The sequence below is a fragment of the Nerophis lumbriciformis genome, linkage group LG18 (assembly GCF_033978685.3).
Source record: "Nerophis lumbriciformis linkage group LG18, RoL_Nlum_v2.1, whole genome shotgun sequence".
NCBI classification, from domain to species: domain Eukaryota; kingdom Metazoa; phylum Chordata; class Actinopteri; order Syngnathiformes; family Syngnathidae; genus Nerophis; species Nerophis lumbriciformis.
Genome location: NC_084565.2, coordinates 7,014,360 through 7,028,326, shown reverse-complemented (window position 1 = coordinate 7,028,326; position 13,967 = coordinate 7,014,360). Strand labels below are relative to the sequence as shown.

The 13,967-nt window shown below is 40.5% G+C and overlaps 2 protein-coding genes across 5 annotated transcripts in view; one reads left to right on the top strand and one right to left on the bottom strand.

Annotated features, from left to right (window-relative positions):
* Positions 1–13,967, bottom strand: part of cyfip1 (cytoplasmic FMR1 interacting protein 1) — a 115,241-nt gene that overhangs the window by 8,088 nt on the left and 93,186 nt on the right. For all 4 annotated transcript variants that reach the window (XM_061977562.2, XM_061977561.2, XM_061977563.2 and 1 more), the window contains exons 24-25: positions 1,704–1,847; positions 1,543–1,633 (exon numbers count right to left, since the gene is read on the bottom strand). In XM_061977562.2, coding sequence (XP_061833546.1) covers positions 1,543–1,633; positions 1,704–1,847 — 235 coding nt within the window. The remainder of the gene's footprint in view (positions 1–1,542; positions 1,634–1,703; positions 1,848–13,967) is intronic.
* On the top strand, positions 4,752–13,137 carry LOC133618071 (fibronectin type III domain-containing protein 9). Its single transcript, XM_061978538.2, has 2 exons — positions 4,752–4,802; positions 12,409–13,137. Exon 2 carries the CDS (start codon positions 12,446–12,448, stop codon positions 13,055–13,057), a length of 612 nt encoding a protein of 203 aa, XP_061834522.1. The 5' UTR covers positions 4,752–4,802; positions 12,409–12,445; the 3' UTR covers positions 13,058–13,137.

Genomic DNA, 13,967 nt, shown 5'->3' with positions numbered 1-13,967 from the left:
TTAATGAAAGAGAAATGTGTTATTAATTATGATAAATAAATGATAAATGGGTTGTACTTGTATAGCGCTTTTCTACCTTCAAGGTACTCAAAGCACTTTGACACTACTTCCATATTTACATTCACACACACATTCACACACTGATGGAGGGAGCTGCCATGCAAGGCGCTAACCAGCACCCATCAGGAGCAAGGGTGAAGTGTCTTGCTCAGGACACAACGGACATGACGAGGTTGGTACTAGGTGGGGATTGAACCAGGGACCCTCGGGTCGCGCACGGCCATTCTTCCACTGCGCCACGCCGTCCCCATTAGAGAGAAATGCGTTATTAATTAAAGAGAAATGTGTTATTAATTAAAGAGAAATGTGTTATTAATTAAAGAGAAATGTGTTGTAAAATGTACAATTAAGTTTTTTGTTGATTTTTGATCACAGTTTGAGTTTCTAACTTTGAAGCAACGTCTCTGGATGAGCTTACCACAATGTCGGAGTTCTTCATGGTGTGGCAGACAATTGAAGGTGTGTGGTTGTTCATGGTGTGGCAGAGAATTAAAGGTGTGTGGTTCTTCATGGTGTGGCAGAGAATTAAAGGTCTGTGGTTGTTCATGGTGTGGCAGAGAATTAAAGGTGTGTGGTTCTTCACGGTGTGGCAGATAATTAAAGGTGTGTGGTTGTTCATGGTGTGGCAGAGAATTAAAGGTGTGTGGTTCTTCATGGTGTGGCAGAGAATTAAAGGTGTGTGGTTCTTCATGGTGTGGCAGAGAATTAAAGGTCTGTGGTTGTTCATGGTGTGGCAGAGAATTAAAGGTGTGTGGTTGTTCATGGTGTGGCAGAGAATTAAAGGTCTGTGGTTGTTCATGGTGTGGCAGAGAATTAAAGGTCTGTGGTTGTTCATGGTGTGGCAGAGAATTAAAGGTCTGTGGTTGTTCATGGTGTGGCAGAGAATTAAAGGTCTGTGGTTGTTCATGGTGTGGCAGAGAATTAAAGGTGTGTGGTTGTTCATGGTGTGGCAGAGAATTAAAGGTGTGTGGTTGTTCATGGTGTGGCAGAGAATTAAAGGTCTGTGGTTGTTCATGGTGTGGCAGAGAATTAAAGGTGTGTGGTTCTTCATGGTGTGGCAGATAATTAAAAGTGTGTGGTTGTTCATGGTGTGGCAGATAATTAAAGGTGTGTGGTTGTTCATGGTGTGGCAGAGAATTAAAGGTCTGTGGTTGTTCATGGTGTGGCAGAGAATTAAAGGTCTGTTGTTGTTCATGGTGTGGCAGAGAATTAAAGGTGTGTGGTTGTTCATGGTGTGGCAGAGAATTAAAGGTCTGTGGTTCTTCATGGTGTGGCAGAGAATTAAAGGTCTGTGGTTGTTCATGGTGTGGCAAAGAATTAAAGGTCTGTGGTTGTTCATGGTGTGGCAGAGAATTAAAGGTGTGTGGTTCTTCATGGTGTGGCAGATAATTAAAAGTGTGTGGTTGTTCATGGTGTGGCAGATAATTAAAGGTGTGTGGTTGTTCATGGTGTGGCAGAGAATTGAAGGTGTGTGGCACCAACCTGGGGAGCCGTACTCGTGACGAGGGAGGCGACAGATCTTGGGCATGACCTCCATCAGGGTCTTCACGTACTGCATGATGGTGCCCTGCAGCTACACCACGCACAGACATGAGTACATAAGACGGCACCAGGCTGAGGTGGAGCAGCACCATGTAACCCACCAGGCTCTTGACCACCTTCAGCAGCTCCTCCATCACCACGGCGATGCCCTGGTAGCCCAGCAGCCGGCACATGCCCTTGATGTGAGGCGGGCCCACAAAGTTCCTGTAGCAGCTGAAGATGCTGCTGTAGGCCAGGTTCAGAGTCTGCAAACATCAGCATTTTCATCATCACTTCACTTCTTGGGAGGAGAACACAAGACAGACAGGAAGTTACAATCACTTCCTTTTAACTTCCTGTCTCTTAATCAATGATTTAAGTGTTCCCTATAATGTGACAAGATGTCAACAATAATTGTGAAACAAATACTGTTTTAACGTTTTACTCATTTTACACACTTCAAAGTAGACACTAGATGGCAGTAAGAGCATTTACTCAGAGCTCACTGTCAAATGACTGTACTCTTTTCATTCATTAGAAATTAGAATAGTAATAAATATTATTAATTATAATTACAGAAAGAAACATCCCCGAAGCCTTCATTGTTGTCGTCCATAAGTTGCAGACATTCTAAATGGTAAATGGGTTATACTTGTATAGCGCTTTTCTACCTTTTTAAGGAACTCAAAGTGCTTTGACAGTATTCACCCATTCACACACTGATGGCGGGAGCTGCCATGCAAGGCGCTAACCAGCAGCCACCAGGAGCAAGGGGTGAAGTGTCTTGCTCAAGGACACAACGGACGTGACGAGGATGGTAGAAAGTGGGGATTGAACCAGTAACCCTCAGATTGCTGGCACGGCCACTCTCCCAACTTCGCCACGCCGTAAAACATTCTCCGTGTTTTGTTTTACACTTGAAAATGTATTTGTCCATCTTAAACAATCTTTAATGTTCCAACACATTTACTCTGCACGTTAAAAACATTTGTGTGAATGAGGGACAATGAGAGGTTATCATCACACTTCAACATCTCTAACATGTATGTATGTATGTATATATATATATATATATATATACATACAGTATATACCAGTGACGTGCGGTGAGGTTGATGGCTGGTGAGTCACTGACTTCATCACAGTCAGATTTACAAACATATGAACCCTAAAGAGTATCTTATTCACCGTTTGATTGGCAGCAGTTAACGGGTTATGTTTAAAAGCTCATACCAGCATTCTTCCCTGCTTGGCACTCAGCATCAAGGCTTGGAATTGGGGGTTAAATCACCAAAAATGATTCCCGGGCGCGGCGCTGCTGCTGCCCACTGCTCCCCTCACCTCCCAGGGGGTGAACAAGGGGATGGGTCAAATACAGACGCAAATTTCATTACACCTAGTGTGTGTGTGACAATCATTGCTACTTTAACTTAACTTTAACTTTACACATACAAACTGTAGCACACAAAAAAGCACATTTAATAAAAAAAACGTTATTATGGTCTTACCTTTACTTATAAATTAAGTCCATGCGCCGCAACTAAAGCCTTCACTTAAACTTTCCACGTGCAAGATTGAATCTATTTAAAAAAGTGTAACCGTGGGTTTATAAATGTCGCCTATACTGTATGAAACTACAAAATAACAAACACGGAGGCTCCAGTTTACACGAGGACCACTTTATTTACCTTCTTTCAAAAACTTCCGCCCCACCCCATGTCATCACTTCCGCTCTTAGCGCCTTCAAACTAAGAGCTCGAGGCATATACCGGTACTGTATAACAGCTCAAAACAGGAACTTAACATCACAAAGAGGAAAGCCCATGAAAATAGGTTACAAAAGTTATTTAATAAGAAGCCAAAAAGTGCAAAAACAATAATGTTCGTGTTGGAGGAGTTGTGAATTAGATACACCTGCAGTTTGCAGGTGTACCTAATGTTGTGGCCCTGCAGTCATTCACAACTCCTCCAACACCAACATTATTGTTTTTGCACTTTTTGGCTTCTTATGAAACTTTTTTAAATAGATTCAATCTTGCACGTGGAAAGTTTAAGTGTGGGCTTTAGTTGATATAACAATTCTACGGCGGGGGTGCAGGAGGCGGGGCTACTGGAGCCTCAGGCGGGGCTACTGGAGCCTCAGCCAGTGCGTCTTTTGCAGCCGTTTTATGATCGCTCAGCACAAGAAATACGTTACACACATACAGTTGTTAACAAAATACACTGTACATTATATACTTCAGCTAACTAAACTATGGAAATGTATAATATAATTCATATAGCAATACAGTCTCACTGCACAGCAGGCCAGCAGTTAGCTGAGTCCGCAATCCATGTTGAGGCACTGAGTGACGTGCCTCAACTGGCTGCTGTTCACCGCACAGTCTCTTCTCAGTATTTGAACGGCAAATGTGAAAATTCAGCGATTTTGAATAAAAATAATCTAAAACTGGTGAAGTTAAATGGAAAATAACTTCATAGTATAATCACTGGATACATATAACAATTTAATTAATTGTTTTTCTTTTTACATTTTTTTTCTTTCCATGATGACTCCTCTAGTGACTGCACGTCACTGGTATATACACACATATATACACACGCACATATATATATATACATATATATGTGTGTGTGTCTATATATAGATACACATATACGCATATACATACTTATACACCTATACATATATACACATTACTATACATATATACACACACACACACACACACACACACACACACACACACACACACACACACACACACACACACACATATACATACATACACATTTACGTATACACACACACACACATATATACATACATTATGTATTATTATTCATACTATTTCTATGATTGAGCTTTAAGAAAAGTGTTTCTAAAGTCAAACAAATCAAAGTTGACTTGTTCAAGGTGTACTTCAGGTGCAGACGTCACAGTGATGTCACATGTTTAGTCCAATCTTTTTAATAAAGACTTTTCATGACCCTCTGTTGCTATTGGGGACTTTTTCTGGCCCTCGTTCACGGGCAGGAGATTAAACTGTTCTCCCTTTCAGTCATCCGCTGCACACACCGCTGTAATCCAGCCCCTCCCCCGCACGCACCGGCTGGACCGCCAACTGAAATGACGATGTGCGGCTACACCACACATCATCCCGGATGCTGACACAGCAACTCTGATGGACCTCATCTGAAACGTCGACTCACCAGTGGAGGTACGACTCCACAATTCATATTCTACAAATCTGTTGCTATGGTTACACTAACTTGGTTGACTTAATTTTTAAACAGCAATTTATGCAATTATTACTATTATATTAATAATTCCTAATCTAAACATCTGTTGCTATAGTGACACTAACTTGTTTGACTTCATTCACTTTTACACAGCAATTTATGCAATTATTGTATTAATAATTCAATATTCCAAGCATCTTCTGTTGCTATGGTTACACTAACTTGTTTGATTTCATTCACCTTTAAACAGCAATTTATGCTATTATTATTATTATATGAATAATTCAATATTCGACACATCTTCCGTTACTATGGTGATACTAACTTCATTCACCTTTAAACAGCAATTTATCAATTATTATTATATTAATAATTCAATATTCTACACTTCCGTTGCTATGGTTACACTAACTTGTTTGACTTTGCTCACCTTAAAACAGCAATTTATGCAATTATTATTATTATATTAAATATTCTACACATCTTCTGTTGCTATGCTTACGTTTACTTGTTTGACTTAATTCACCTTTAAACAGCAATTTATGCAATTATTATTATTATTATTTTAAATATTCATAATTCTACACATCTTCTGTTGCTATGGTTACACTAACTTGTTTGACTTAATTCTCCTTTAAACAGCAATTCATGCAATTATTATTATTATATGAATAATTCAATATTCTACACATCGTCCGTTACTATGGTGATACTAACTTGTTTGACTTCATTCACCTTTAAACAGCAATTTATACAATTAATATTATTATTTTAAATATTCAATATTCTACACATCTTCTGTTGCTATGGTTACACTAACTTGTTTGACTTCATTCACCTTTAAACAGCAATGAATGCGATTATTATTATTATATTAAATATTCTACACATCTTCTATTGCTATGGTAACACTAACTTGTTTGACTTAATTTTTAAACAGCAATTTATGCAATTATTATTATTATATTAATAATTCAATATTGTACACATCTTCCGTTGCTATGGTTACACTAACTTGTTTGACTTCAGTCACCTTTAAACAGCAATGTATGCAATTATTATTATTATTTTAAATATTCAATATTCTACACATCTTCTGTTGCTATGGTTACACTAACTTGTTTGCATAAATTGCTGTTTAAAGGTGAATGAAGTAAATTATTATTATATTAAATATTCTACACATCTTCTGTTGCTATGGTTACACTAACTTGTTTGACTTCATTCACCTTTAAACAGTAATTTATGCAATTATTATTATTATATTAAATATTCAATATTCTACACATCTGTTGCTATGGTTACACTAACTTGTTTGACTTCATTCACCTTAAAACAGCAATTTATGCAATTATTATTATTATATTAACTATTCAATATTCTACACATCTTCTGTTGCTATGGTTACACTAACTTGTTTGACTTCATTCACCTTTAAACAGCAATGTATGCAATTATTATTATTATATTAATATTCTACACATCTTCTGTTGCTATGGTTACACTAACTTGTTTGGCTTCATTCACCTTTAAACAGCAATTTATGCAATTATTATTATTATCATTTTAAATATTCAATATTCTACACATCTTCTGTTGCTATGGTTACACTAACTTGTTTGACTTAATTCTCCTTTAAACAGCAATTCATGCAATTATTATTATTATATGAATAATTCAATATTCTACACATCTTCCGTTACTATGGTGATACTAACTTGTTTGACTTCATTCACCTTTAAACAGCAATTTATGCAATTATTATTATTATTTTAAATATTCAATATTCTACACATCTTCTGTTGCTATGGTTACACTAACTTGTTTGACTTCATTCGCCTTTAAACAGCAATGTATTCGATTATTATTATTATATTAAATATTCTACACATCTTCTGTTGCTATGGTTACACTAACTTGTTTGACTTAATTTTTAAACAGCAATTTATGCAATTATGATTATTAGATTAATAATTCATAATCTACACATCTGTTGCTATGGTGACACTAACTTGTCTGACTTCATTCACTTTTAGACAGCAATTTATGCAATTATCATTATTATATTAATAATTCAATATTGTACACATCTTCCGTTGCTATGGTTACACTAACTTGTTTGACTTCATTCACCTTTAAACAGTAATTTATGCAATTATTATCCATCCATCCATCCATCTTCTTCCGCTTATCCGAGGTCGGGTCGCGGGGGCAGCAGCTTAAGCAGGGAAGCCCAGACTTCCCTCTCCCCAGCCACTTCGTCCAGCTCTTCCTGTGGGACCCCGAGGCGTTCCCAGGCCAGCCGAGAGACATAGTCTTCCCAACGTGTCCTGGGTCTTCCCCGCGGCCTCCTACCGGTGGGACGTGCCCTAAACACCTCCCTAGGAGGCGTTCGGGTGGCATCCTGACCAGATGCCCGAACCACCTCATCTGGCTCCTCTCGATGTGGAGGAGCAGCGGCTTTACTTTGAGCTCCTCCCGGATGGCAGAGCTTCTCACCCTATCTCTAAGGGAGAGCCCCGCCACCCGGCGGAGGAAACTCATTTCGGCCGCTTGTACCCGTGATCTTGTCCTTTCGGTCATAACCCAAAGCTCATGACCATAGGTGAGGATGGGAACGTAGATCGACCGGTAAATTGAGAGCTTTGCCTTCCGGCTCAGCTCCTTCTTCACCACAACGGATCGATACAGCGTCCGCATTACTGAAGACGCCGCACCGATCCGCCTGTCGATCTCACGATCCACTCTTCCCCCACTCGTGAACAAGACTCCGAGGTACTTGAACTCCTCCACTTGGGGCAAGATCTCCTCCCCAACCCGGAGATGGCACTCCACCCTTTTCCGGGCGAGAACCATGGACTCGGACTTGGAGGTGCTGATTCTCATCCCAGTCGCTTCACACTCAGCTGCGAACCGATCCAGTGAGAGCTGAAGATCATGGCCAGATGAAGCCATCAGGACCACATCATCTGCAAAAAGCAGAGACCTAATCCTGCAGCCACCAAACCAGATCCCCTCAACGCCTTGACTGCGCCTAGAAATTCTGTCCATAAAAGTTATGAACAGAATCGGTGACAAAGGGCAGCCTTGGCGGAGTCCAACCCTCACTGGAAACGTGTCCGACTTACTACCGGCAATGCGGACCAAGCTCTGGCACTGATCATACAGGGAGCGGACTGCCACAATCAGACAGTCCGATACCCTGTACTCTCTGAGCACTCCCCACAGGACTTCCCGAGGGACACGGTCGAATGCCTTCTCCAAGTCCACAAAACACATGTAGACTGGTTGGGCAAACTCCCATGCACCCTCAAGGACCCTGCCGAGAGTATAGAGCTGGTCCACAGTTCCACGACCAGGACGAAAACCACAGTGTTCCTCCTGAATCCGAGGTTCGACTATCCGGCGTAGCCTCCTCTCCAGTACACCTGAATAGACCTTACCGGGAAGGCTGAGGAGTGTGATCCCACGATAGTTAGAACACACCCTCCGGTTCCCCTTCTTAAAGAGAGGAACCACCACCCCGGTCTGCCAATCCAGAGGTACCGCCCCCGATGTCCACGCGATGCTGCAGAGTCTTGTCAACCAAGACAGCCCCACAGCATCCAGAGCCTTAAGGAACTCCGGGCGGATCTCATCTACCCCCGGGGCCTTGCCACCGAGGAGTTTTTTAACTACCTCAGCAACCTCAGCCCCAGAAATAGGAGAGCCCACCACAGACTCCCCAGGCACTGCTTCCTCATAGGAAGACGTGTTGGTGGGATTGAGGAGGTCTTCGAAGTATTCCCTCCACCGATCCACAACATCCGCAGTCGAGGTCAGCAGAACACCATCCTCACCATACACGGTGTTGATAGTGCACTGCTTCCCCTTCCTGAGGCGGCGGATGGTGGACCAGAATTGCTTCGAAGCCGTCCGGCAATTATTATTATTATATTAAATATTCAATATTCTACACATCTGTTGCTATGGTTACACTAACTTGTTTGACTTCATTCACCTTAAAACAGCAATTTATGGAATTATTATTATTAATATTCTACACATCTTCTGTTGCTATGGTTACGCTAACTTGTTTGACTTCATTCACTTTCAAACAGCAATTTATGCAATTATTATTATTATTATATTAATAATTTAATATTCTACACTTCTGTTGCTATGGTTACACTAACTTGTTTGACTTCATTCACCTTAAAACAGCAATTTATGCAATTATTATTATTATATTAACTATTCAATATTCTACACATCTTCTGTTGCTATGGTTACGCTAACTTGTTTGACTTCATTTACCTTCAAACAGCAATGTATGCAATTATTATTATATTAATATTCTACACATCTTCTGTTGCTATGGTTACACTAACTTGTTTGGCTTCATTCACCTTTAAACAGCAATTTATGCAATTATTATTATTATATTAATAATTCAATATTCTACACTTCTGTTGCTATGGTTACACTAACTTGTTTGACTTCATTCACCTTAAAACAGCAATTTATGGAATTATTATTATTAATATTCTACACATCTTCTGTTGCTATGGTTACGCTAACTTGTTTGACTTCATTCACTTTCAAACAGCAATTTATGCAATTATTATTATTATTATATTAATAATTTAATATTCTACACTTCTGTTGCTATGGTTACACTAACTTGTTTGACTTCATTCACCTTAAAACAGCAATTTATGCAATTATTATTATTATATTAACTATTCAATATTCTACACATCTTCTGTTGCTATGGTTACGCTAACTTGTTTGACTTCATTTACCTTCAAACAGCAATGTATGCAATTATTATTATATTAATATTCTACACATCTTCTGTTGCTATGGTTACACTAACTTGTTTGGCTTCATTCACCTTTAAACAGCAATTTATGCAATTATTATTATTATATTAATAATTCAATATTCTACACTTCTGTTGCTATGGTTACACTAACTTGTTTGACTTAATTCACCTTAAAACAGTAATTTATGCAATTATTATTATTATATTAATAATTCAATATTCTACACTTCTGTTGCTATGGTTACACTAACTTGTTTGACTTCATTCACCTTTAAACAGCAATTTATGCAATTATTATTATTATATTAATAATTCAATATTCTACACTTCTGTTGCTATGGTTACACTAACTTGTTTGACTTCATTCACCTTAAAACAGCAATTTATGCAATTATTATTATTATATTAACTATTCAATATTCTACACATCTTCTGTTGCTATGGTTACGCTAACTTGTTTGACTTCATTTACCTTCAAACAGCAATGTATGCAATTATTATTATATTAATATTCTACACATCTTCTGTTGCTATGGTTACACTAACTTGTTTGGCTTCATTCACCTTTAAACAGCAATTTATGCAATTATTATTATTATATTAATAATTCAATATTCTACACTTCTGTTGCTATGGTTACACTAACTTGTTTGACTTAATTCACCTTAAAACAGTAATTTATGCAATTATTATTATCATCGTCACAAGACTGGCACTATTTTCCATACACTTGCAGGATCAAAATGATCCACTTTGGGAGTGTTGAACGTCACATTTTAAACAGTTTCATATTCTAGAAGGGAGTCAAATTGCCAGTTGAATGTTTCACAGCTGATGGTGAAGGTGGCGACTTAACGACCTCGCTGGGCATTATGTAATTGAATCGCAACCCCCCCACCCTGCTGCTGGCTGAGCTTAGTTGCAGACAATCCCTTTCAGATTGCTTATTATCCTTCGTATTGTTCCGTCCTGCTGGCTGAGACCTGTGTGATGCTCATGGAGGACAAGCAGGTCAACCACAATACGCAATTTGCTGAATGCTGTTCCATCCTTAAAGCTAACGTTGGTACGCCGACAGAGTGCAACACGTATCAAGTTATATGACTCTAGGACGTACGCACGCACAATTGGCTACAGAAAGCTAGCATGCTAACAATTAGCATGAGTTAAGTACCAAGTTATAGGACTATGATGTGTACAGCAGCAAAATAGACTAAAAAGGTTAGCATGGTAACAGTTAGCATAAGACAAATACCAAGTTATAGGACTCTGAGGTGTACGGGAGAAAATTTGGCAAAAAAAAGTTAGCATGCTAACAGTAAACAGATGTCAAGCACCAAGGTATGACTGAGGTGTACAGGGGCATTTTTGGCTAAAAAAGTTAGCATGCTAAAAGTTAGCATGTGTCTCGTACCAAGTAATAGGACTCTGATGTGTACGGGGCCATTTTTGGCTAAAAAGGATAGCATGCTAACAGTTAACTTACGACAAGTACCAAGTTATAGGACTCTGAGGTGTACGGGGGCCAATTTTAGCTAAAAAGGTTAGCATGCTAACAGTTAACATACGACAAGTATCAAGGTATGACTGAGGTGTGCAGGGACATTTTTGGCAAAAAAAGTTAGCATGCTAACAGTTAACATACGACAAATACCAAGTTATAGGACTGAGGTGTATGGGGTAAAATTTGACAAAAAAAGTTAGCATGCTAACAGCTAACATACGACAAATACCAAGTTTTAGGACTGAGGTGTACGGGAGAAAATTTGGCAAAAAAAAACCAGTTAACATACTAATAGTTAACATATGTCAAGTACCAAGGTATGACTGAGTTGTGCAGGGGCATTTTTGGCTAAAAAAGTTAGCATGCTAACAGCTAACATAAGACAAGTACAAAGTTATAGGACTGAGGTGTACGGGGGAAAATTTGGCAAAAAAAAAAGTTAGCATTGTAACCGTTAACATAAGACAAGTACCAAGTTATAGGACTGAGGTGTACGGGGGAAAATGTGGCACAAAAAAAAAGTTAGCATGCTAACAGTTAACAGATGTCAAGTACCAAGGTATGACTGAGTTGTACAGGGGCATTTTTGGCAAAAAAATGTAGCATGCCAGAAGTTAGCATGTGTCTCGTACCAAGGTGTACAGGGGCATTTTGGCTAAAAAGGTTAGCATGCTAACAGTTAACAAACGACAAGTACCAAGTTATAGGACTGAGGTGTATGGGGGAAATTTTGGCAAAAAAAAAGTTAGCATGCTAAGAGTTAACAGATGTCAAGCACTAAGGTATGACTGAGTTGTACAGGGGCAATTTATGGCTAAAAAAGTTAGCATGCTAAACGTTAGCATGTGTCTCGTACCAAGTTATAGGACTCTGAGGTGTATGGGGCCAATTTTGGCTAAAAAAGTTAGCATGCTAACAGTTAACAAATGAAAGTACCAAGTTATAGGACTGAGGTGTACGAGGGCACCCGCTGATATGTATTTGGGATCTGCATAAGACCTGAAAATGTGGGTGTGTCTGCCATTGTAGTCAAAAATCTTATTTTTCTCCATGTCCTTCTTATGGGACATTCTGTTGCTATTTCTAATACAAAGTAGTGTAAAGTTGTTACTTTTATCTGTCAGTAGCCTTGTTATGGAAGCGCTAAAAACTACCGGTGTGGTGAGTTGACATTATTCACCCAAGGAACTTTAGTTACTAGAGAGTACGTTAGTTCAACCCAGCTGCACACGATGGAAGAATCTTCCACTAACTGCCCTTCTGTCACCTCCAGGTGTTTCTCTCCGAGCGCCACACTTTCAGGAAACGTCATGGCCATCACAGTCTACAACGTGTCGTCCACCTGCGCCGGCGTGAGCTGGCTGGCGGCGCCCGGCTGCCTGGACTCCTTCTACAGCGTCATGTACCACCCCGAGTGGAGCAGCCTCCTGCGGGGCTTCAAGCGCAAGAGCTTCATGCACGAGGAGCGCATCCCCGTCAGCCAGACCAGCACCCGCCTGGCCAACCTGCTGCCACAGACCGCCTACTTCCTGTGCGTCACTTGCCAGGCCGCCGACCCGGTGCGCGACCAGTGCCAGGTGTTTGTTACTCTGAGCGACGGCGAGGGTCAGGACCGGGCCGGCTGGGAGAGCGGCGTGGGGGTGTGGCTGACCTGCTGCGTCCTGCTGCTGGTCGCCGCCGCCGCGCTGCTGTGGGGGTGCCGGCACAACGGCCGCGCCGTCTCCACTCAGGGAGCGGACGACCGCCCCGCGGCGACTGACGCGGTCGGCGAGGACGGCCCCGCATCCGGACGCCTGTACACCCCACAGGGCAGCTGCAACGCCGCCGCCAAACGGGGCGCGGTGATGCAAACGCCGCTCCTGTCCACCCGTGACCATGAGCTGAGGACGCTGGCTAAAATGTCTGCGAGCGAGCTAGCTTGAAACATGATCAGCATCCACCTTCCATCCATCCATTTTCTACCGCTTGTCCCTTTTGGGGTCTTGTTGGATGAAATAAAAGGTTTCCCTGACTCATCAATTCTTTCAGGCTGCACTTGATCAGGTCATGCTAACTGTTAGCATGTTGACATCAACATGCTAACAGTTAGCGTGTCAATGTCAACATGCTAACAGTCAGCATGTTAATGTCAACATGCTAACAGTCAGCATGTTAATGTCAACATGCTAACAGTTAGCATGTCAATGTCAACATCCTAACAGTCAGCATGTTAATGTCACCCTGCTAACAGTTAGCATGTCGATGTCAACATGCTAACTGTAAGCATGTTGACATCAACATGTTAACAGTTAGCATGTCAATGTCAACATGCTAACAGTCAGCGTGTTGATGTCAAAATGCTAACTGTTAGCATGTTGACATTGACATGCTAACAGTCAGCATGTCAATGTCAACATGCTAACAGTTAGCATGTCAAAGTCAACATGCTAACAGTTAGCATATTGATGTCAACATGCTAACAGTAAGCATGTTGACATCAACATGTTAACAGTTAGCATGTCAATGTCAACATGCTAACAGTCAGCATTTTTACATTAACATGCTGGCTGTTAGCATGTTGATGTCAACATGACATGCTAACTGTTAGCATGTTGACATCAACATGGTTACAGTTAGCATGTTGACATTGACATGCTAACTGTAACATGCTGGCTGTTAGCCTGTGGATGTCAACATGACATGCTTACATTTAGCATGTTAATGCCAACATGCTAACTGTTAGCATATTGACATCAACATGCTAACAGCCAGCATGTCAATGTCAACATGCTAACTGTAAGCATGTTGATGTCAACATGCTAACAGTTAGCATGTCATGTTGACATCAACATG